The 23,025-nt window shown below is 45.8% G+C and overlaps 2 protein-coding genes across 4 annotated transcripts in view; one reads left to right on the top strand and one right to left on the bottom strand.

The window, feature by feature from the left end:
* LOC119951733 (short coiled-coil protein B) overlaps positions 1-20,005 on the top strand; it is an 84,997-nt gene extending 64,992 nt beyond the window's left edge. The window contains exon 5 of the mRNA XM_038775041.1: positions 19,197-20,005. Within this exon, the coding sequence (XP_038630969.1) occupies positions 19,197-19,212 (16 nt within the window). The 3' untranslated portion in view covers positions 19,213-20,005. The remainder of the gene's footprint in view (positions 1-19,196) is intronic.
* LOC119951732 (calnexin-like) overlaps positions 1-23,025 on the bottom strand; it is a 42,869-nt gene that overhangs the window by 1,400 nt on the left and 18,444 nt on the right. For all 3 annotated transcript variants that reach the window (XM_038775035.1, XM_038775036.1, XM_038775038.1), the window contains exons 5-14: positions 21,747-21,888; positions 19,277-19,358; positions 15,295-15,487; positions 14,548-14,737; positions 12,779-12,892; positions 12,097-12,250; positions 10,405-10,620; positions 9,256-9,375; positions 8,920-9,019; positions 6,634-6,722 (exon numbers count right to left, since the gene is read on the bottom strand). In XM_038775035.1, the coding sequence (XP_038630963.1) occupies positions 6,634-6,722; positions 8,920-9,019; positions 9,256-9,375; positions 10,405-10,620; positions 12,097-12,250; positions 12,779-12,892; positions 14,548-14,737; positions 15,295-15,487; positions 19,277-19,358; positions 21,747-21,888 (1,400 nt within the window). The remainder of the gene's footprint in view (positions 1-6,633; positions 6,723-8,919; positions 9,020-9,255; positions 9,376-10,404; positions 10,621-12,096; positions 12,251-12,778; positions 12,893-14,547; positions 14,738-15,294; positions 15,488-19,276; positions 19,359-21,746; positions 21,889-23,025) is intronic.

Genomic DNA, 23,025 nt, shown 5'->3' with positions numbered 1-23,025 from the left:
CTCGGCAGCAATACAACAGAGGCGTAAGGGTTTCAATGAAGTTAGAAAACAGCTGAAGGCTATCGGAAAGCAATATTGCCTACTCTATCCTGCTATATTGAGGGTGACATTGGGCAACTCTGTAGAAACTTTTGACAACCAGCTAAGGCCATGCCTTTGTGACGTTCATGGAAGGCAATAATTTGGAGTAACAATCGTCAGTTCACTGTACATTCTGGATTCTATCCCTTGTCATTATAATTCATTCCTGATTGTGTTATTTTTTATCATGCTGATATGGATGATCTAGGAATTGAGCAATACAATGAGAATTAAGAATACCAGAAACTTCCATTTGTTTTGAATGGGAAATACCTCAGCATGTTCCTTCTAATTAATGTGTGTGCTGTGCAGGTTGTATGTCACTAGGGCTGTGTGATAAATATCCATCTTTTCTTCTTACTGTGCGTTTATAATGGTGGTATATGCTTTATGGTCTCCTTTAATGATAAATATGAGTAGCGTGGCTGCTGGGAGGTGGGCAAGTGGCTTGAGTCTTAATGGGAAAGGTTAGAATGCAGAAAGGACACTCGACACTCATCCTTATTGTGGTATATCTTACCACCTTTTTTCTTTGAGGGGAAAGACTCCTTGATGTAACGATGGAACGTTTGTAGGTATAGTCCTATGGATTCTCTCATATGGTGAAGAATACTGCCTTACAACTAATAACCTTGCATATTTTTTTATTTTGGGGTTATTTTATTTTATTTTTTTCTTTAAGGAATCGTTAACTTGTTTCTGCAAAGGCACAGACAATCCTAATATCCTAGAAAAAGACTTTACAATGTGTCAGTGGCATCTAGCATAGTTGAAGATGGGGGAGGTATGTTATGGTGAATGCTCTAGTGGAGTATGAAAATCTGTGGCTGGTAAGACTTTTTTTCTCTTTGGGCTAATATCCTTTAGTCTCTTTAACTGAAAAAAGAATGGCAATAGGCAATTTTTAAACTTTGCTCTTGGAATATACAGGGAGTACATCATTCTATTAAAAGAAAAAAAGATTTTGGTCAGAATTCTCTAGTCGTTGAAATTCACTTTTGCCAGCAACAGCACATCCCGGAGGCATGGGTGGTTTCAACTGTAAATCCCATTGACAAGCAGCAGGAAGATAGAATTCCGCAACCAGCGAACGGTGCAGCCGAGAAAACGCGGCTGGGGAACTGGAGAATCCTGCCCTTGTCTTTTCTTAAAAAGGAAAAAAGTTGACAGTTTTATTGCAGAAACTCATTTAGATACTAAAATTGAAGAGGGATGGGGCGGTGTGTTTTCCTTCATTCTCAACCAGTAGCCAAGGTGTTGCAGCGTTAGTCAATGAAAATGTGCCTTTTAGACTGGAGGACTGTGTGAAGAATAAGGGAGGTAGATATGTGATTATCAAGGAGCCATTGCATGGGGAAAATGCCTCAATAATGAATGTCTATGGCACCCCCAAATTATTCCCCTGATTTTGTCACTGAAGTCTTCATGGACCTTGCTGAATTGGTATCAACTAATTTCTTTACAGGTGGGGCTTCTACTGTCATTTAAAAAAAATAATTTTTATTCAAATTTTCACAATATATCAATAACAAAATACAAAAAGAGAACAAATCCCCCCCCCCCCCCCCATATGTACAGAAATAAATAAATTAGCACCCGCCATTAACATTGAGCAAATATACACGCCCCCTCAAAGCAAAACAAAAAGACAAACCCACCCCCCCCGGGTTGCTGCTGCTGTTGGCCTTTTTCTACCGTTCTGCCAGGAAATCTAGGAATAGTTGCCACCTCCTGAAGAACCCCTACACCGATCCCCTCAGAGCAAAGTTCACCCTCTCCAATTTAATAAACCCCGCCATGTCATTAATCCAGGCCTCCACGCTTGGGGGTCTCGCATCCTTCCACTGAAGAAGAATCCTCCGCCGGGCTACCAGGGACGCAAAGGCCAGAATACCGGCCTCTTTCGCGTCCTGCACTCCCGGCTCCTCTGCAACCCCAAATATTGCGAGCCCCCAGCTCGGTTTGACCCTGGATCCTACCACCCTCGACATCATCCTCACTACGCCCTTCCAAAAGTCCTCCAATGCTGGACATGCCCAAAATATATGGGTGTGATTCCCTGGGCTCCCTGAGCATCTAACACATCTGTCCTCACTCCCAAAAAACCGGCTCATCCTTGTCCCGGTCATGTGAACCCTATGCAGCACCTTAAATTGTATGAGACTGAGCCTCGCGCAAGAAGAGGAGGAGTTCACCCTTCCTAGGGTGTCCGCCCACGTCCCCTCCTCGATCTCCTCACCCAGCTCCTCCTCCCACACCCTTCAGCTCCTCCACCGAGGCCTCGTCCTCCTCCTGCATCACCTGATACGTTGCCGAGATCCTCCCCCCTTCAACCCACACCCCCGAGAGCACCCTGTCCCGGACCCCGCGCGGCGGCAATAGTGGAAACTCCGCCACTTGCCGCCTGACAAACGTCCTTACCTGCATATACCTGAAGGTGTTCCCCATGGGGAGCCCAAACTTCTCCTCTAGCTCACCCAGGCTCGCGAACTTCCCATCCACAAACAGGTCCCCCATCCTCCTAATACCTGCCCTGTGCCAACTCAGGAACCCGCCGTCAATTCTCCCCGGGACAAACCCGTGGTTCCCCCATATCGGGGACCCCACCGAGGCCCCCACCTCCCCCCTGTGCCATCTCCGTTGCCCCCAAATTTTGAGGGTAGCCGCCACCACCAGGCTCGTGGTATACCTCGTTGGAGGGAGCGGCAGCAGCGGCGTCACCAGCGCCTCCAGGCTCGTGCCCACACAGGACGCCATCTCCATCCTCTTCCAGGCTGCCCCCTCCCCCTCCATCACCCACTTGCGCACCATCGCCGCGTTGGCAGCCCAGTAATATCCACAGAGGTTGGGCAGCGCCAGCCCCCCCCCATCCCTACCTCGCTCCAGGAACACCCTTCTCACCCTCGGGGTCCCCTGCGCCCACACAAACCCCATAATATTCCTATTAACCCGCCTGAAGAAGGCCTTCGAGATAAGGATGGGGAGGCACTGGAACAGGAACAGAAATCTTTGGAGCACCGTCATCTTGACTGACTGCACCCTACCCGCCAAAGACAGCGGCAGCATGTCCCACCTCTTAAACTTCTCCTCCATTTGCTCCACCAGCCTCATGAGGTTAAGCTTGTGCAAGGCCCCCCAGCTCCTGGCCACCTGGACCCCCAAGTACCTGAAGCTCCTCTCCGCCCTTTTTACTGGGAGCTCACCAATCCCCCCCTCCTGGTCCCCTGGGTGAACTACGAACAGCTCGCTCTTCCCCATGTTGAGCTTGTACCCTGAGAAGTCCCCAAACTCCCTGAGAATCCACATCACCTCCGGCATCCCCCCCACTGGTTCCGCCACATACAACAAGTCATCCGCATAGAGCGACACTCGGTGTTCCTCCCCAACTCGCACCAGCCCCCTCCTGTTCCTCGACTTTCTCAACGTCATGGCCAGGGGTTCAATTGCCAGCGCAAAGAGCAGGGGGGGGACAAGGGACACCCCTGCCTCGTCCCTCGGTATAGCCGAAAATACTCCGACCTCCTCCTATTCGTGGCCACACGCCACCAGGGCCTCATATAACAGCCTCACCCACCTGACAAACCCCTCCCCAAACCCAAACCTTTCCAGCACCTACCACAAGTACCCCCACTCTACCCTATCGAAGGCCTTCTCCGCGTCCATCGCCGCCACTATCTCCGCCTCCCTTTTACCGTCGGCATCATTATAACATTCAAGAGCCTCCGTATATTAGTATTCAACTGCTTCCCTTTCACGAACCCCGTTTGATCCTCGTGTATAACCTGCGGCACACAGTCCTCTATCCTCGTGGCTACAATCTTTGCCAACAACTTGGCGTCTACATTTAAGAGTGAGATCGGCCTGTATGACCCACACTGCAGGGGATCCTTGTCCCGCTTAAGGATCAAGGAAATCAGCACCCGAGACATCGTTGGAGGCAAAGCCCCTCCTTCCCTTGCCTCGTTGAAGGTCTTAACCAACAGAGGGCCCAGCAGGTCCGCATACGTCTTATAGAATTCGACTGGGAACCCATCCGGCCCCAGCGCCTTCCCCGGCTACATGCTCCCTATCCCTTTGACCAACTCCTCCAGCCCAACCGGCGCCCCCAGTCCCTCCACCTGCCCCTCCTCCACCCTCGGGAATCTCAGCCGGTCCAGAAAACGCCCCATCCCTCCCTCCTCCAATGGGGGTTCGGACCGATACAGTTCCTTGTAGAAGTCCCTGAAGACCCCATTGATGCCTACCCAACTTCGCACCACGTTCCCTCCCCTATCCTTAACTCCACCGATCTCCCTAGCCGCATCTCGCTTCCGAAGCTGGTGTGCCAGCATCCGGCTCGTCTTTTCCCCATATTCATACACCTTCCTGGTGGTAAACAGGTGCCTTCCTGGTGGTAAACAGGTCGAATTCAGCCTGGAGACTACGCCGCTCCCTAAGCAATCCCTCCTCCGGAGCCTCCGCGTACCTCCTGTCCACCCCCACCCCCACCAACCTCTCCCTCTCTCTGCTCTCTCATCTCCCTGTGTGCCCGAATGGAGATCAACTCTCCCCTAACTACCACCTTCAGCGCCTCCCAGACCATCCCCACCCAGACCTCCCCATTGCCATTGGCCTCCAGGTACCTCTCAATACATCCTCGGACCCGCCCGCTCACCCCCTCGTCCGCCAGCAACCCCACCTCTAAGCGCTAAAGCGGGCGCTGGTCCCTCTCTTCCCCCAGCTCGAGGTCCACCCAATGCGGGGCATGATCAGAAATGGCTATCGCCGAGTACTCAGTATCCTCCACTCTCGCAATCAGCGCCCTACTCATAACAAAAAAAATCAATCCGGGAATAGGCCTTATGCACATGGGAGAAGAATGAAAATTCCCTGGCCCTCAGTCTCGCAAACCTCCATGGGTCAAACCCCCCCCCCCCCCCCCCAATCTGGTCCATAAACCCCCTCAGCACCTTAGCCGCCACTGGCCTCCTACCCGTCCTAGATGTGGAACAATCCAGTGCCGGATCCAGCACCGTGTTGAAATCCTCCCCATTATCAGGCCCCCCGTCTCCAAGTCTGGAATCCGGCCCAACATGCGCCGCATGAAACCCGCATCATCCCAATTTGGGGCGTATACATTGACCAGCACCACCCGCTCCCCCTGCAGCTTGCCACTTACCATCACATACCTTCCGCCACTGTCTGTCACAATGTTCGATGCCTTGAACGACACCCTCTTTCCCACCAGGATTGCCACCCCCCGATTTTTTGCATCCAGCCCCGAATGAAACACCTGGCCTACCCATCCCTTCCTCAATCTTACCTGATCCGCCACCTTCAGGTGCGTCTCCTGAAGCATGACCACATCCGCCTTCAGCCCCGTCAGGTGCGCAAACACGTTTGACCGGCCCATTCAGTCCCCTTACATTCCAGGTTATCAGCCGGATCAGGGGGCTACCCGCCCGCCCCCTCCCCCGCTGACTAGCCATAACCCTTCCTCAGCCCGCCACGTGTGCCCAAGCCCCCCCGCTTGGCCCAACGGCGGCAGACCCCCATCTCGACCCCCTCTACCTGCTCCAGCTCCCTCTTCGCCATTACAGCAGCAACCCGGTACCACCCCACCCCCACCCCCACCCCCTCCTTCAGCTAGGACCCCCTTAGCTGCATTGCTCCCCCCATTGCACTCCCGTAAGCCAGCCGACTCCTGCTGACCCCAGCCACTCCCTCGACCCCTCCCAGCATGGGGCTTTTCAACTGTCATATTAACTCTTTGACGGACTAACCCCCATAACTAGGAATCCCCCACCCAACAGGTAAGGCTTTAGCATCGGTTCGTGAGGAGGTGGGGTATTTAGATGTGTGGAGAACACTGCATCATAAAGATATAAAGAGTTCACTTTCTTCTCTGCTCCCCACTAATGTCATACTAGAATTTATTATTTTTCATGCTAAAAACAATTCTTCATTTCATGGCTTTCTGCTCTATAGGTAGTATTGTGTTTTCTGATCATGCTCCTGTCTTCCTGGAATTTTTATTCAAGGTGACCCACCCCCAGTCCAGATCTTGGGAGATTAAATGCATCTCTGTTCAGCGATCATGACTTTATCTTATACTTTAAGGCCAAATTTGATCACTCAATCAATTCTCTCTCTGGAGTAAGCCCCTCAATCCAGTGGGATATCTGCAAGGCTTATGCGAGGGGTTAGGTCATCTCGTACACGGCCAACAAAAAGTTTAAAATGATGGAGCGACAGCGCTAGTTGGAAATAAAACTGGCTGAAACAGAGGCAGTATGGTAGGAATCCCAGCCATTCGATGTGGAAAGATATTAATGCAATTTGAGTGGCACTGGACTCCTTACATAGAAAAGCACATGTGCTTTGGCTGCTGTGGTGGTGGCTGGCCAGGCTATACCAGTTTTACCCTCGAACTGGAAAACCTTCTTTAAGAACTAATTTTGTGCTGGAAAATATTACGGGTAATACTCTACTGATTCTTTTAATTTAACACATTTAAACAGAATAAAATTGTGGTCCCTTTAAGATGTGAAATAAATGCCAGAAACTTCTAACCTGTGCAGAGGTCTCCAAATATGCAGTCATTTTTCCTAATGCACCTCCTTCTGTCATCTCTTTGCTTTTAACTTCATTATCTTGTTGATCTAAAAGTATGCATCATAATTATTAATTAACAATCACAATCCAAACTAGACATGGCATCTATTCAGTTTTGTTGAATGTACTGTCTGGAAACTGGACACAAGCAAACAATTTTTTCAGTCAACTTGTGTGTTTTTCAGATGGAGGCATTAATTCCAAAAGTTTTCAATGGGTATTCATTATCAACCAGGATAAGGACCAATTTAACTGAGCTTTACTGTCAGTTATGTCCCCTATATTCAGCAAGGCTGAATCAGAAAATTCCCAGTCTGAGTCGCTTTTCAAACTGTCTCATCACAGACAGTTGCATGCTGCTTAGAATGTACACTGAAGAGTGTTTTCAAACAAAACCATTTGTTTTGGTCAGATTCCCGCAACAGGTGTGTTCTAATACCAACTGCATTGGCTGGTAGAGCGTCCAAGTGGATAACAGGGGCGGGATTCTCCGAGCCCGCGCCGGATCGGAGAATCCCCAAGGGGCCCCGCCACGCCATTCCGGTGCCGGGATGCGATTCTCCGGAGAGCAGAGAATCAATGCCAATGCGCTCTACACGGCCTCTCCGGTGATTCTTGACCCGGAATGGGCCGAGTGGCTGTAAAAAAAACCCGGAGTCCCGCCGGCGCCATTTTAACCTGGTCTTACCCGACGGGACCTCGGTGTGAATGGATCCGGGGGCGGCCTGGTGGGGGGTCCAACCCCAGGGGGGCCTCCGCTGTGGCCTGGCCCACGATCGGTGCCTACCGATCGGCGGGCCAGCCTCTCGGGCTGGGGGTCTCCTTTGTTCCGCGCCGGCCCCTGTAGCTCTACGCCATGTTGTGTCGGGGCCGGCGTGGAGAAAGCAGCCACCGTGCATGCGCGGCAATTGTGGCGGTCCCACTGCGCATGCACGGACCCACGGCGCCCATCTGATGCGGGATCGGCAGCTGGAGCGGCGTGGGTCGCTCCAGTGTCGTGCTGGCCCCCTGTAGGGGTCAGAATTGCTGCTCCTGAGGCCATGTTGACGCCGTCGGCAAACGCAATGGCGTTTACAACGGCGCCAACACTTAGCCTCAGGATCAGAGAATCCCGCCCCAGGTTCTTCCTGACAGTGGAAGGGAACCAGGAAACAAGTTAATTTTCTGCTTATGGGCAGCATGATTTTTAGAACAGATGTCAGCATCTTTTTTAAAAAAGCAAGCCATTCCTCAACATTTAGGGTCCCTCATTAGTTGATATCGTTAATACCCTTTCCACCAAATTGTTCAGGTGGTCTCTGATGATTTATAACTGCCAATTTTTAATACATTTTTTTCTCCCAATTTGCCTCATCTGTTCTGGACACGGCAACTCCCATGCATTCAAAGGTCCTGGTTGTACTCCGACACAGTGCCTGTGTAGCCACTGCACTAGCGTGTTGGCAATTTGGTGAATAGATGGTAAACTCTGTCTGATTTTACCCTTCCTAGCCGAAGGGTTTGATGTTGGAAGATGGAAGTCAGTAATGCTACATGTCGTTTTTGTGGGACCCAGAAGAGCACTCAATCCTGCCCTTCGAGATCCACAGAAATGATTCAACATTTACATTTGACAAGGTTTCTAGGTTCCATCGCCCATGAAACCTGACAGCTAGTTCAATCTAAAATGCAATCCAGTTCCAACTTACATCTCAGGCTTCAAATCGCCATATTGGGCAGCACAGTAGCAAAGTGGTTAGCACAGTTGCTTCACAGCTCCAGGATCCCAGGTCCGATTCACGGCTTGGGTCACTGTCTGTTCACGTTCTCCCCGTGCCTATGCGGGTTTCCTCCGGGTGCTCCGGTTTCCTCCCACAGTCCAAAGATGTGCAGGTTAGGTGGCTTAGCCATTTTAAATTGCCCTTAGTGTCCAAAAAAGGTTAGGTGAGGTTACTAGGTTACGGGAATAGGGTGGAGGTGGGCTTAGATAGGGTGCTCTTTCCAAGGGCCGGTGAAAACACGATGATCGAATGGCATCCTTCTGCACTGTAAATTCTATGATTAAAAGAGCCCGATGAAAACGCAATCGTGGGATCCTTTTGAAGTTGAACCATTGCATTAGCTGTGTTAACATGGCTGTATGGTTACTACCCCATTCCCTGTTAATGTCAGGTGAAGGCAGCCAAAACTGACCTGCGACACAGGGAAATTTGAGCAGGGCAAACAGTATTACATCATTTTTATTATTATTGCTATTTAGTTTACCGGACTCTTGAGGCTCTGCTTCTGTTATTAGTTTTTCTTCATCACTGATCTGCACATCATCTGTCTTCTTGTAGTAATAATCATCAGGGGGTCCAAATCGCTGGGAAAACAAATCGCAGCACAGGATAGTACAACACAGGGCAGAATAAAATGTAGCACAGCAGCATGGGGCAGGTGATACATTACAACACAGAGCAAGAAAGTACAGCACAGGCAGGTGAGGTACAGAGAGGACATCACAATACTAGAGTATATAGGAGAGTTACTGAACAATGTCACACAATTTAGACAGCGGGGTAATTTTAGTCTAGGAATTCACAGAATTGTTAGACATACCTTGTTTGGCCAATAGAAGCTAATGAATAGGATAACTGGCAGAGCAACAGTGAAGACATAGACCCCCCAGAGCCATGGGCGCTTGTCTGCTGCCAGAAACAACTGCAGGATCAAACCAGGCTGTGGACAATAGGGAACAGTGGCAATTACCTCAATTAGTGATAAAATAAATACTCACCATTGCAGTCATGCACACACACACACACACTGCCAAACTCACACCAAGCACACCAATGCATATTCAAACCTCCATAGTACCACCAGCTACACCTAGGGTTGGCAACTGTGATTAAATGTATTCCTGGATTTCATGAAGTGACCTGACTCCATGCTTCAGCCATTAGTTGGCCTCACCTCCATCTCTGTGAAGTACTGCCTCCATATGGTAACTTGAAAGCAAAAAGACTTTCAGTACCCAATTGCTTAATGCTCGATTGTCAGCGAAACAGCCTTTCTTCCCATTTTTGATATTTTGATGTCTGGTAAGGAAATATGTCCAAAGAATTGTTTTAAAAAACAATCCTTTTTTAATGTCCCAATGATTTTACTCTGATTGTACACAGCAGTGTTCTGGTGTATGTTCCGAGAGACTCCAAATCAATCCTGGAGGGTTGACAACCTTCCTTCCTCCACCAAGTCACAAGCAAACAGACACTGTCAGTTGCAGTTGGAGATATTGGGAAAAATTCTTATCTTGCAGGGTTTTTATGCAGAAGGACCCGCCACCCAGGCTGCCGAATCCATCCCAATCCCTTTCTCTGGGGTCCACTTCAGATGGAGAACGGATACCCGCTGATGCAACTGTAGCACCCAAGGAAGGGAAGAACCTCACTGGGTCAGAAAGATAATGGATAAATTCCGGCTCTGCTGGGGAGGCCACTCCCAAACCCCATCCCTTTTGAAGCATTCTGAGCCTTTACCTCCGCTTCCTGAGGTCCATCACCACCATCCAGTACAGTAGTCCCGATTAAAGCAGCAGGGAGGGAGGGAACAGAGAGCTGTCCCCTACCGTTACAGGAGACACAGGGCACTATGGCAATGCATCCGGTCGGTTTATCATTCTCTGCTGCACTCTGGCAGGAGAATGGAGAATGACTGTTCCTACTGGAACACTGACACAATGAAACACAAGACACAAAATGTACTTACTCCATCTGCATCATAGATTGCCTTTGTTTGTGCCCATGTGTCTTTCACCCACTGTTTGACAACATTCTCATCAGAGGATACAATAAAATTGTCAAACAATATGTCAGGTGTCAGTGACCATAGCTCAAGCCCAACTGCAGCGATTGGAGTCATAAGGAATGGCTTTGTATCCTCAAAATAGTCTGGATTCACAATCTTGCGAGGTTTCCAAACTCCCTTTAGGAACAAAATTGGAAGAAAATAGTAAGCAGGTTTGATAACTTAGATTTCTGGATAATGTTCTGCAGATAAAGGTATGTGCTATAGAGGGTGAGTGAGCTGCAATGAATAAATATATGTTTTAGGGGATTATGTTGGAAGAAAATTTACTTCCAGAGATCGATGTAACAAAAAGGTGAGTTTCAGAACGGAGTGTGTGAGAGCAGGATGTTAACAAAATCCGTTATAGAAATGTATGTTGCAGAGAAAAATATGTTACACAGAGGAATTTGTTACAAAATGGCATGTTTACAGAGATGGTAAGATTTCTATCACATGTATTCACAATCACTAAGTTACAGGCATGCAGTAAACAGGCATTTCACTTTATCATACGTCTATCAGTTAATGTAGACAAACATAGGTGGCCTTGTGAATTATGGCGATGTCAGAAAAATAGGATGGCCTGGTATTGGAGTTAATGTAAATACTCTGCATATTATAGTCCATCTTGTACCAAGCATTATTTAAGATTTAACAAGGCTGATTGCTATTTTACACCATTTTAGTTCCAACTACACTCAAGATTGTTTTATGGTTAGAGTCTTCAGCCCCAATGATGCCCCTTAGCGGAATTCATCTCTCTGTAAAGAAAAATTATTTATTTCTGTCTTTCAAATTTTGACTTCCTCATGTGAAGACATGCTTCAGTTGCTATAGTTTGATGTTCGGGACTAGCTGCTCTCCAGTATCTTAGCCAAATGGTCACTCCTCGAGTGTGCGCCCCAGTGAATCTCTCCTGGCTATTTGACTGTGTAAACGTGTCAAACTTGATGCCCACACATGTATTTTTCATTGGGATCGGGGTAATAATCATTATAGGTTTTTAACTTCCCAAGTCCAGTGCACCAAAGACTATGGGTAAATTCTCCTCAAAAAATGACTAAGTGTCATTCTGGGCAAGAATCGGGGGTGAATTCCGCCGGGTGTATGGGCAAGATCCAGATCGCAATTCATCTACACTTAGTCATTTTTTGGAGCTTGAGGAGATTCTCACTGAAATATCCCACACATAGAATTTTTTCTGGAGCTGGTATGGGGATCTAAAGATGCCGGCAAGACCGACTCCTCAGAGATCAGCGAATGATTGGCTCCATTCCCAACATGCGCCCTTTTCGGGGCTCTCCTACGGTTCACCGGGAATAGCAGGATTGGCTCCAGGCGCAACATGGCCAGAGAATTGTGCCCTATATAACACCCAACAGCTACCCCCAGCTGAGACCAGCTAACTCAGCAGGCACTAAGAACTAACTGCAGATCTTTCGGGTCTGCATGACTCAGCAGCACAATCGCGATGCGTTTACCAAAAATCTACAACAAGAATTCCAAAGAATGGCCAAATCTTTTAGCTATGGTCAATAAAGTAAAAAAAACTGCGACATTTCAGAGATTTGTTTCACACAAAAACCTGCAGTGCAACATAAATTAATTTACCTTGTATTTGGGATTGTCAATCATTGGCACTTTCCATTTGCCCTTGTAAACAGGGTTAGGTATCATGGGAGGTTTCCAGGTTCCACAGCCTGCAGTCTTACACAAAGGATTTGGGATTTCTGGCTCTTGCCATTCACCATCCATATCAATATCCCTGCAAGAGACAACAACGTCATATTGATGTTAAAACAATTTCAGGATGTTAAAGAAAACTATGGGAATCGCTGTATTCATGAACTTGATGTACATCATCTTTATTTTCATCAACTATAATTTTAAACTTATATTTCTGGCAAGCATTTTCTGTTCATCAAAATGAGCAAAATCTTTGTTGGGATTGTTTTATCATCAAGGATTCCCAGATCAGGCATGCATGGATTGGTTGTAGATGAAAGCTCTCTCTCTTGGTGTGGGATGAAGGCCATATCAGAGAATGCTCCAATATATTGGCTGGGGTAGATGAAAAAGATGATGAGAGGTGTGGAATATATGAAAGAATTTGGCAGTGAGTAGTGGGCTTTATCAGAGAAAGGTACAGTGAACACTGGGATACATGTAAGAATATCAGGATGTCCTGAAGGGCAGAAATGCACACTGATGTGCCTGCATGCAGTTAAAATCATTAACTGCCTTGTGAAGCAGTCTGGAATCTCAAGTCAGTCTGAAATAGTTCAGTACTCACCAGTCTGGAGGCTTTTTTGATTCAGGATCTGGAACATACTCTGGCTCCTCATCCAGCCAGTTATCTGGTTTCATAACCGTGGAATCTTGGATAAAGCGAGGAGCATCCTCATCCCTGTCATACAGAACATGGTGATATCCCTCAGCAGCTGCATATATAAATATCTGTCATATCATAAGTTATTCAATAAGTACATAGGTTTGTAAATAAAATACAACAGATCGGATCTACTCCAGACTTTACATTTACCCAAGGACCTAGGTGAGGGATTTGAAATTAGTTGAAACAATGTCTATAAATAGCTGTGAGCTGTGCATTTTTACCTCCAGTGTTCTTTCCACAGTTGGCACCCACCTTCAATATTGGCAAGGTATGTGACTGGAGGAGTATCACAGATGGGCCCCATTTTGTCTGGACCCAAGAATCAGGAACTTCTGGATTCTCGTGAGGAGCTGGTCTCAATTTACCACATTCCTGTTAAGACCACCAAGACCAATTATAGTGTAGGATGTTTCTATATTTCACGGGTTATTTCTGGTGTTGGCAGAAGGATGGTTCTGTATTTCACTGGTGGTCTTGTGTCTATTAATTTGTGACCTCTAACGTAGTCTCTGTGTTGGACTCTACTGTCAGAGAGAGGATGTTGCTGTGTACATAGAATCATAGAATTTACAGTGCAGAAGGAGGCCATTCAGCCCATCGGGTCTGCACCGGCCCTTGGAAAGAGCACCCTACTTAAGCCCCACGCCTCCACCCTATCTCCTTTATCCCGGTAATCCAATAACCCCACCTAACCATTTTGGACACTAAGGGGAATTTAGAATGGCCAATCCACCTAATCTGCACATCTTTGGACTCTGGGAGAATACCGGAACACCCGGAGGAAATCCATGCACACACGGGGCGAACGTGCAGACTGCGCAGTGACCCAAGTCGGGAATCGAGCCCGAGACCCTGGAGCTGTGGAGCATCTGTGCTATCCACTATGCTACTCCTTACACTTGATGCCCTCCTATTGTTTCTATGTTCCTTACTGCCCCCTAGTGTTGGGAGAAAGATATCCCTCAGGGCACCACGATAGCATTGTGGTTAGCACTGCAGCATCATAGCGCCAGGGACCCAGGTTCGATTCTGGCCTTGGGAAACTGTGTGGAGATTCCACATTCTCTTGGTGTCTACGTGGATTTCCTCCGGGTGTTCAGCTTTCCTCCCACAGTCCAAGGACGTGCAAGTTAGGTGGATTGGCCATGATCAATTGCCCATTAAGTATCCAAAAATGTGCAGGCTATGTGGGGTTATGGGGATCGGGCGAGCGAGTGCTCTTTCAGAGGCTTAGTGCAAATGTGATAGGCCAAATAGCCTCTTTCTGCACTGTAGGGATTCTATGGATCCCTGTATTCAGACTCGAAGGATTAAGTCCCAATTTCCTGGTGGCCTCAGACTGTGAGATATTTTTTCTTTATTCGCAGTGGTTTTAAGAGTAAGGGAAAGTGCCATCAATTCAATAGTGTTCTCTACTATTGATGGAAGGGAGTCCTATTTCCTGATGATCTGTATTGTCTGTGAGAGGTAGGTCTCAATACAAGTGATCTTCTCTCCTGTTGGCGGATAGATGCCCATTTGTGGTCTCTAATATTGGGGCGTTGTTTGCTGATTTTGGATTCATGATCATTTCTAGTTTTGGTGCTGGAAAGAGTTTTGGTGTACAAAGAGACTACTGTACATTTGTACAAACATTTCCACTGAACCTGAGCTTGCTTAATCCTCACCAGTCATGGGGCTTCACTGACTCTGGATCAGGTATTTGAAGTCTGTCATCCCAGTCTTCAGGTTTTTGATGGCTGGGATCATCGATCTCTTTGGGAGGATTGACAGGCGGACTCATGTCTTGCAGGAGGTTTCCTTTACTCACAGAGTTCTCATCTATTAGCATCTCAAAACTGCTATCAGGTCTCACAACTAAGCCAGTCATTTATGAAATGTTATTGGATGTAGGGAAAGAGATAAAAGAGAATAAGTCAAAGTGAGAAGTAATTTTAAGCATAACAATTATACATTATACATGCTAATATAATATATCAATATATTACAATGTACTGATGCCACTAAGGTGCAATAATGAAGCCACTCATCAGAGGTCAGTGGAACTGGTTTTGGTACCTGTACTATAATCTGAATTTGCTGCAGAAAGGTTGGCTCTGCAGATTGTCTTAAACTATAGAGTAATATGTAAGATGTGTTCAATTATTATTTTCACTCACAGATATCTAATGGCAAGTTGCTAGACTGTTTAGTTGCTATATTCAAATGTGATCAGATCAGTAGATTTGCCTGCTCTGTGGTGTTTGATTAAATATTTCATCATTAATAAGGATGCTGAATGATTGCTATCTCACATATGAAGCCTGCAAGTTTTATTCTAATCCTAATCCATGGATGGTACTTTCTTAATGATTTCCGTCCCTCTCATGGACCTATTTCTGAATGCAATAGAATGATTAAGAGGATCATGTTACTCAGTGTATACAGATGAGGTCTTTTGTCGATGAAGTAACTCTGGAGGTCCACATCTGTTTTCTTGGCATGCTTCTCCTCGTATGCACCCGTCACTGGATCCCTATGTCTGAAGATGAAGTGCAATTTATAGTCCTGCCCGCACTTGTCTGGGCCAAACATAATTGTGTAAGCGGTCTTGTCAAAGAACTGTTCCTGTAAAAACAATGTTAGAACTTATAAAGAACAGAATAAATAAATCTTAAGAAAATCATCCAGATTACGAGAGGTTTTCAACATGTGCAGAACTCACTCAAACTATTTTATCTGTGTTCCTGTCTCAGTATCAAGCTGGTACCCATTGTCTCCATGAAAACGTTGACAGAATGATATCAATGGTAATCAATGATCGACAGTCTAGGACAATAGTGAACACTGAACATTGTCAATGGTCAATATTAATAATCATCCATTGATATAGTCTGGGATCAATGGTAATCACCTGTCAACATAGTGTGGGATTGATAGCAATTACCTTTTTTTCATTGGTTCTGAGTATCACCAGTAAAGCTAGTTTTTATTATACATCCTCAATTGCCTTGAGAAAGTGGTGGTGAGCTGCCTTCTTGAACTGCTGCTGCCTGTGTAGTTCACCCATAGTGCTGTCAGGTTAAGAGTTCCATGATTTTGACCCAGTGGCAAAATATTACTTAAGTCAGAGTGATGTGTGCCTTGGAGGAGAACTTGTGGTCGTGTTCCCAAGCATCCGAAACAGGTGCAAGAAACCTTGTTGAGTTTTTGCAGTGCCTCTTGTAGATGGTACACAATGCAGCCACTGCATTCTGGCAGTGAAGGGGGTGAATATAAAGATGATGGATGGGGGTGCCAAACAATTCTTGACTTGGATGGTGTTGAGTTTCCTGAGTTTTCTTTTATTCATTGGATGCGAGCTTAACTGGCTGGGCCAGCATTTATTGCCCATCCCTGAGGGCACTTAAGAGTCAACCACATTGCTGTGGGTTGGGAGTCAAATGTAAGCCAGACCAAGTAAGGGACATTAGTGAACCAGATGGGTTTCTTCGACAATCGTTTCATGGTCGTCATTAGACTTTTAATTCCAGATTTGAATTGAATTCAAATTCCATCAACTGCCCTGGCGGGATTCGAACCCAGGTCCCCAGAGCATTACCCTGGGTCTCTGGATTACTAGTCCAACAACAATATCATTATGCCACTGCCTCTTTCAGGCAAGTGGGGAGTCAGGTGGCGAGTGACTCAACATGGAATATCCAATCTCTCACATGCATTTGTAGTTACAATATTTATGTGGCTAGTCCATTTATGTTTCTGGTCATGGTCCAGGATATTCACTATGGGATGTTTCAGCAATAATAATGCTGTTGAATGTCATGGATAGATTCTTGTTGGAGATGGTCATTCATAAGCACCAGGCAATGTTACTTGCCACTTATCAGTTCAAGCCTTTGTTCAGGCTTTGCTACTTGCAGGCATGAACTGTTTCAATATCTGTGGAATTGTGAATGGAACTGAATAATGTACAATTATCAACAATCATCCCATTTTGGATCTCACGAAGGACGGAAAGTCATTGATGAAGCAGCTGATAATTATTAGACCAAGGACTCTATCCTCAGGAACTCCTGAAGTGATGTCCTGGGACTGTGATAATTGACCTCCGACAGCCATTATCATCATCCTTTGTACTAGGTAGGACTCCAACTGGTGGAGTTTTTTCCCCCTGATTCCCATCGGTTTGAATTTTACTATGGGTCCTTGATGCCACACTTGGTTAAAGGCTGTCTTGATGTCAAGAGCAGTCCGTCTCACCTCTGGAATTCAGCTCTTTTGCCCAAGTTTGGACCAAGGCTGAGATGAATTATGCAGTGGCGTGGTCCTGGTGGCACGGTGCCGGGGACCCTGGTTCAATTCCGGCCTTGGGTTACTGTCTGTGTGGAGTTTGCACTTTCTCCCCATGCCTGCGTGGGTTTCCTCCGGGTTCTCCGGTTTTCTTCCAGTCCAAAGATGTGCAGATTAGTTGGATTGGTTGTGCTAAATTGCCTCTTAATGTTCAAAAAGATGTGTAGGTTAGATCAAGGGGTTAATGGGATAGGGAGGGGAGTGAGCTTGGGTAAAGTACTCTTTCAGAGGGTCGGTGCAGACTAGATGGGCCAAATGGCCTCCTGCACTGTAGGGATTCTATGGCAACTGAGTATTGCTGTGCAGGCATTTACTCTGACGATCGGGAGTAGACTGATGCAGCAGTAATTGGCTGGGTTAGATTTGTTCTGGCTTTTATGAACAGGACAGACCTGTGCAATTGTCCACTTTGTTGTGTAGATGCCAGTGCTGTAGCCCTACTGGAACAGCTTGGGTATGGGTGGGACTAGTTTCAGGGCACATTCTTTAGCATTATAGCTAAGATGTTGTTAGGGCCCACAGCCTTTGCTGTATCTAATGTGTTCAGCCATTTCTTGATGTCACATGGAGTGAATTCAATTGTCTGAAGATGGGCACCAGTCCTGTTGGGGACTCCAGAAGGTGACTGACTATTCAGCACCTCTGGCTGAAGAATTCTGGCAAATGTTTCAGTCTAATAGAACATAGAACATAGAACAGTACAGCACAGAACAGGCCCTTCGGCCCTCGATGTTGTGCCGAACAATGATCACCCCACTTAAACCCACGTAACCCGTATACCCGTAACCCAACAATCCCCTCATTAACCTTACACTACGGGCAATTTAGCATGGCCAATCCACCTAACCCGCACATCTTTGGACTGTGGGAGGAAACCGGAGCACCCGGAGGAAACCCACGCGCACACGGGGAGGACGTGCAGACTCCACCCAGCCGGGAATCGAACCTGGGACCCTGGAGCTGTGAAGCATTGATGCTAACCACCATGCTACCATGAGGCCCCAGATCTTTTGTGATTATGTGATGGTCTACCCCATCACCGAGGATGGGCTTGTGGAGCCTTCTCTTCTCATTAGTTGTTTATTTGTGCACCACTATTCACGGCTGAAGGTGGCAGGTCTGTGGAGCTTTGATCTGATCCGATGGTTATGGGATCACTTAGCTCTGTCAAGAGAAAGTTGCTTTTGTTGTTTAGCATGCATGTAGACCTGTGTTGAGGCTTCGCTGGGTTGACACATCATTTTTAGATATGCCTGATGCTGCTCCTGGAATGCCTTCCTACACGTCTCATTGAATCAGGGTTGATCCCTTAGTTTGATGGTAATGTAGAGTGAGGTACATGCCATGCCATGAGGTTACAGGTCGTAGTTGAGCACAGTTCTGCTCTGCTACTGCTGATGGCCCAAAGCGCCTCATGGATTCTTAGTTTTGAGCTGTTAGGTTTATTCTGTATTTATCCCATTTAGCACAATGGTAATGCCACACAACACAATGGACATAGTCTGGATTTAACAGTAACCACCCACTCACACAGTCTGGGATTGACGGTTATGACTAAACAATACATTTTGAAATTGATGCTAACCATCAAATAATAGTTGAAGAATGACTAATTACCAACTGGTACAGTCCAGGCTTTGCAGTAGTCACTGACTAACTCAGTCTGGGAAATACTACCCACTGAGTTCGATGACCTCCTTTGGTTTGGACAGGTGAGTGGTCAGCACGCTATGAATTACATCACTGTATGAAGCAGCCTTCGTGACCGTAATTCCTCAGTGTTTTTCACCATTGCATGAGGGTCTCTGGGAAGTTAAAGTTACTTCTACATGTGGAGTATTACCTACTAATTGTGGTACAATAATTTGGATTTATATGATACTTCTGTGTAGAAAAGTCATCCATCCAAATATCATTGCCGAAGAGAAACAGCAAATAAAAAATGAATTATTTATTTCCCTGGATGTTGTTCTTTCTCTCCGTCTAGCTGTATTCAGCAATGAGGTGTCTCCTACTGCAGTGCAAACAAAAGGATGTCAATCTTAACTTCTCAACAGGACAACTCACCAGGTCAAGTTGATCATCTACAGACAGAAGCTTCAGATATGCACCCCCGCACTTGATTTCATTCTGGAAATGCACCTCATACCTGTAGAAGAGTGAGGATGGACACTAGTACATTTAACTGCAATGATACCTGAGCCTGTTTTTTGGTTTTGTTATTTAATATTCTTCTTTTTTCTGTTCTTTGGTTTTCACTCATTAAGCACCATTCACTGGCCAGGAGGCTAGGTCGGAGGCCTCTGCCAGCACATCTCACTAACTTTCTGCTAAGAATTTCAAGAGAAAGGCCAGTAATGAAACTCCATGGGTTTCTCTGAATTCTTGTGGAGAAGTTTCCAGCCTCCAGTCAGCTATTCCCTCATAACACGTTTCTAATGTTGGTTACAGTATGGGGGATAAATGATCACAAAGCTAAACATTACCAATAACTGCAATGGTATAGAATCTATAGAATGATAGAGTACAGGAGGTGATTTGGCCCATGTGTGTCTGTGTTGGTACTTTGAAAGAACTAAGTCCCACCCCATCATCCCGCTGTTTCCCGAAAATCAAGCAAACTGTTTTACCATTTCAAGTATTTATCCAATTCTCTTTTGAAAGTTACTATCGGATCTACTTTGATCAACCTTTCATGCAGCGCATTTCAGCTCATAACAATTCGCTGCACAAATGTTTTCCCTCATTGTGCCTCTTGTTCTTTTGCCAATTAAACCGGTGTCCTCTGATTACCAACTCTTCCATTGGAAATTGTTTTCTTACTTACTGTCAAAATCCTTCAAGGTTTAGAACACCCCTATTATGTTTTCACTTGACCTCCCTGCTCGAAGAAGAACTCCAATTTCTATAGTCTCCTGTGCCACTCTAATAAATCTCCTCTGGGCTCCCTTGACTCCTACCTAAAGAGTGGCATCCAGAACTAGACACAATTCTCCAGCTGGGGCCTAAGCAGTGTATAGGTTTAGCATAACTTCCTTATTTTTGTAGTCTATGACTCTATTTATAAAGCCAAGGATTCCAAATGCCCTTTAAAAGCCACCTCAACTTCTACTGTTAACTTCAGAGACCCGTTGATCTATTTATTTCTGCACCCTTCTAAATCGTAGAAGGGCATTTACTTTATATTGCCTCTCCTTTTCTCAAACTTCTTCTGCCACGTGTCTGTCCATTTCATCAGTCTATGTCTGTTACCATCCTCCTCACAGTTCATTACATTTGCCAGTTTTGGATCAGCTGCAAGATTTGAAATTAAACCCTGTATATATCCAATATATGGGAGCACCAAAATTGCATTGTTATATCACCCAACGTCTCACCAAAATGGTGCAAGACAGCTAATTGTGATGCTTGCTAACACTACAATTCGCATCAGTGTCTGTAGGCTAAGGAGGGAGAAACATGACACAGCTCAAACTCCTGATAACTATAAACATCCCTGCTGGAAAGTGCTTATGAATGGACATTGCCATGGACAGGAACAAGCTCATTATCTCTCGTAATTATTGTACATCAGCAACCTGTTCAATGCTTTAACTCAAATAAAGAAGGACCCATGATCTGGATTGGAGGTTGAACCATTTTATAAATGGTTTCCGAAACCAGAAGCTGGATCTTAAAATAACTGCTGAAATTGGTGACATTTAAAATTCTGCAATAATACCTCTCCGTTGCATTTTATTGTACCATTGCAAATGGACAGCACCTTACATCATTACAAAGGGAAAATAACCCAGTCCTGGTGTTACTGCAGATGTGGGGGGGGCATGTGTAACCACATCTAATCGGATGCCTGCTCCATATCTGAGGCAATGAACATCATGCTAAGAGCTCATGCAATAACTGGGTACAAAGCTGGTTAAATCTTCAGGCATTATGTAAATTAGAGATGTATAATGCAGCTGATGCAATGAAACAGCACTTCATTTCAGTTGTACAGTTGCAATGGTCCTTTGAAGAAGCCTAACACAAATATTAAAATGTTGCCAGTTGGGGACTATTTCATTCTTTTTTTTTGGAAAAATATTTTATTGGAGGCATTTTCAAATAAATACATAACAAAGAAGAAAATCAAAAAGCAACCGGGGCAACAGCAAACAGGCACAATATCCTTACACCCTTGCATCCCCCAAAAAATCACCCCCCCCCCTCCAACTCTACCCGCTGCCACCCCAGCGAGGACTGTATTCTAATAGGATTGCCTTTCGTATCTTCAGGTTCCTATGCTGAGCCTTCAAGTACCAACTGTTCCAAAGGGGTTTTCTGCCATAAACTAAGCTTTGGGAAAAAAAAGAAACTTTCATGTTTCATGGATATTCCAAATGCTAGGTGTTACTGTTTGAACTTGGATGAGGGAAAGGGGGGGCAGTTAGCGTCCATGCAGCTGTACTTCACAAATATTCCTTATAGTGGTCCTGTGTAATTCTTTTGCTACATTACATGTCACACTAGAGGCTTTGAATGAAAACACGATACTCACTGCACAATGAGAGGCAGGTTTTTGAAATGAAAGGGTTTCTTAAAGTATGCGGCAATGGCATGATGTTTGGCATGGGACTTCAACACCAGTCCTTTGTTTCCTGGCATTTTCTCCTGATAAGATTCTTCGACTGCCCATATTCCTGGAATTCAGAAACCAATTAGCACAACCAGAAGCACTCAAATGTATGAACACTCAACCATTCAGTATATCACATTACCATGCATTACAATATTACAAATATACTGGCGTATTGTATTACGGTATCATACACTATAACTGTACAATATAGTAAATACAAACCACACCATCCAGTGGTGTCATACAGACACTGCACCAAGCTCTTAATCTATCCAACGAAAACCCTAAATATTCTTAGGAGCACCAGTACACCAGTAGCTTACAAAGAACAAGCCCAGTTGCTTTTGATTGTCACAGGGGCACAGACCAAACCCGATGGGAAGGGACTGGTTGCAGCGAATTAAACTAAATTGGCTGGAAATCTTTAAAATCTAAAACAGCTGTTTACAAGACATTCTGCAAAGATCCCACAATGGGTTAGGTGGGATCAAGGCGTGAAGGCCAAATTCATGTCAATCCAGACTTGACATCCAAGTTTTTTAAGACCAGACTAGTCCCTTACACTTTGCATCAAATGGTTGAATCTAGAGCTAAGCGATTAGAAAGCAGTGGCAGGATCAGTCAGAGTCAGCATGGATTTATGAAGGAAAAATCATGCTTGGCAAATCTGTTGGAATTCTTTGACGAGGTAACCAGTACAGTCAACACAGGGGAGCCAGTCGATGTGGTATATTTGGACTTTCAGAAGGCGTTTGACAAAGTCCTGCATAAGAGATTATTGTGCAAAATTAAAGCGCATGGGATTGGGGGAAATGTATTGCGGTGGATAGAAAACTGGTTGGCAGAGAGGAATCAAAGAGCAGGGATTAATGGGTTCTTGTCAAATAGGCAGGCAGTAACCAGTGGGGTACCACAGGGATCCGTGCTGGGACCCCAGGTATTCACAATATATATCAATGATTTGGATGAGGGAACAAAATGTAACATCTCAAAGTTTGCAGATGATACCAAATTAGGTGGGAAGGCGAATTGTGATGAGGATGCAGGGATCCTACAGCAAGATCTGGACAGGTTGGGTGAGTGGGCAAACCAATGACAGATGCAGTATAATTTGGATAAGTGTGAGGTTATTCATTTTGGAAGCAAAAAAAGGAAGGCAGATTACTACCCGAATGGTTGTAAATTGGGAGAGGGGAGT

This window comes from Scyliorhinus canicula, chromosome 17, assembly GCF_902713615.1.
Source record: "Scyliorhinus canicula chromosome 17, sScyCan1.1, whole genome shotgun sequence".
Taxonomy (NCBI): Eukaryota; Metazoa; Chordata; class Chondrichthyes; order Carcharhiniformes; family Scyliorhinidae; genus Scyliorhinus; species Scyliorhinus canicula.
This window is presented reverse-complemented; position numbering and strand designations above follow the sequence as displayed.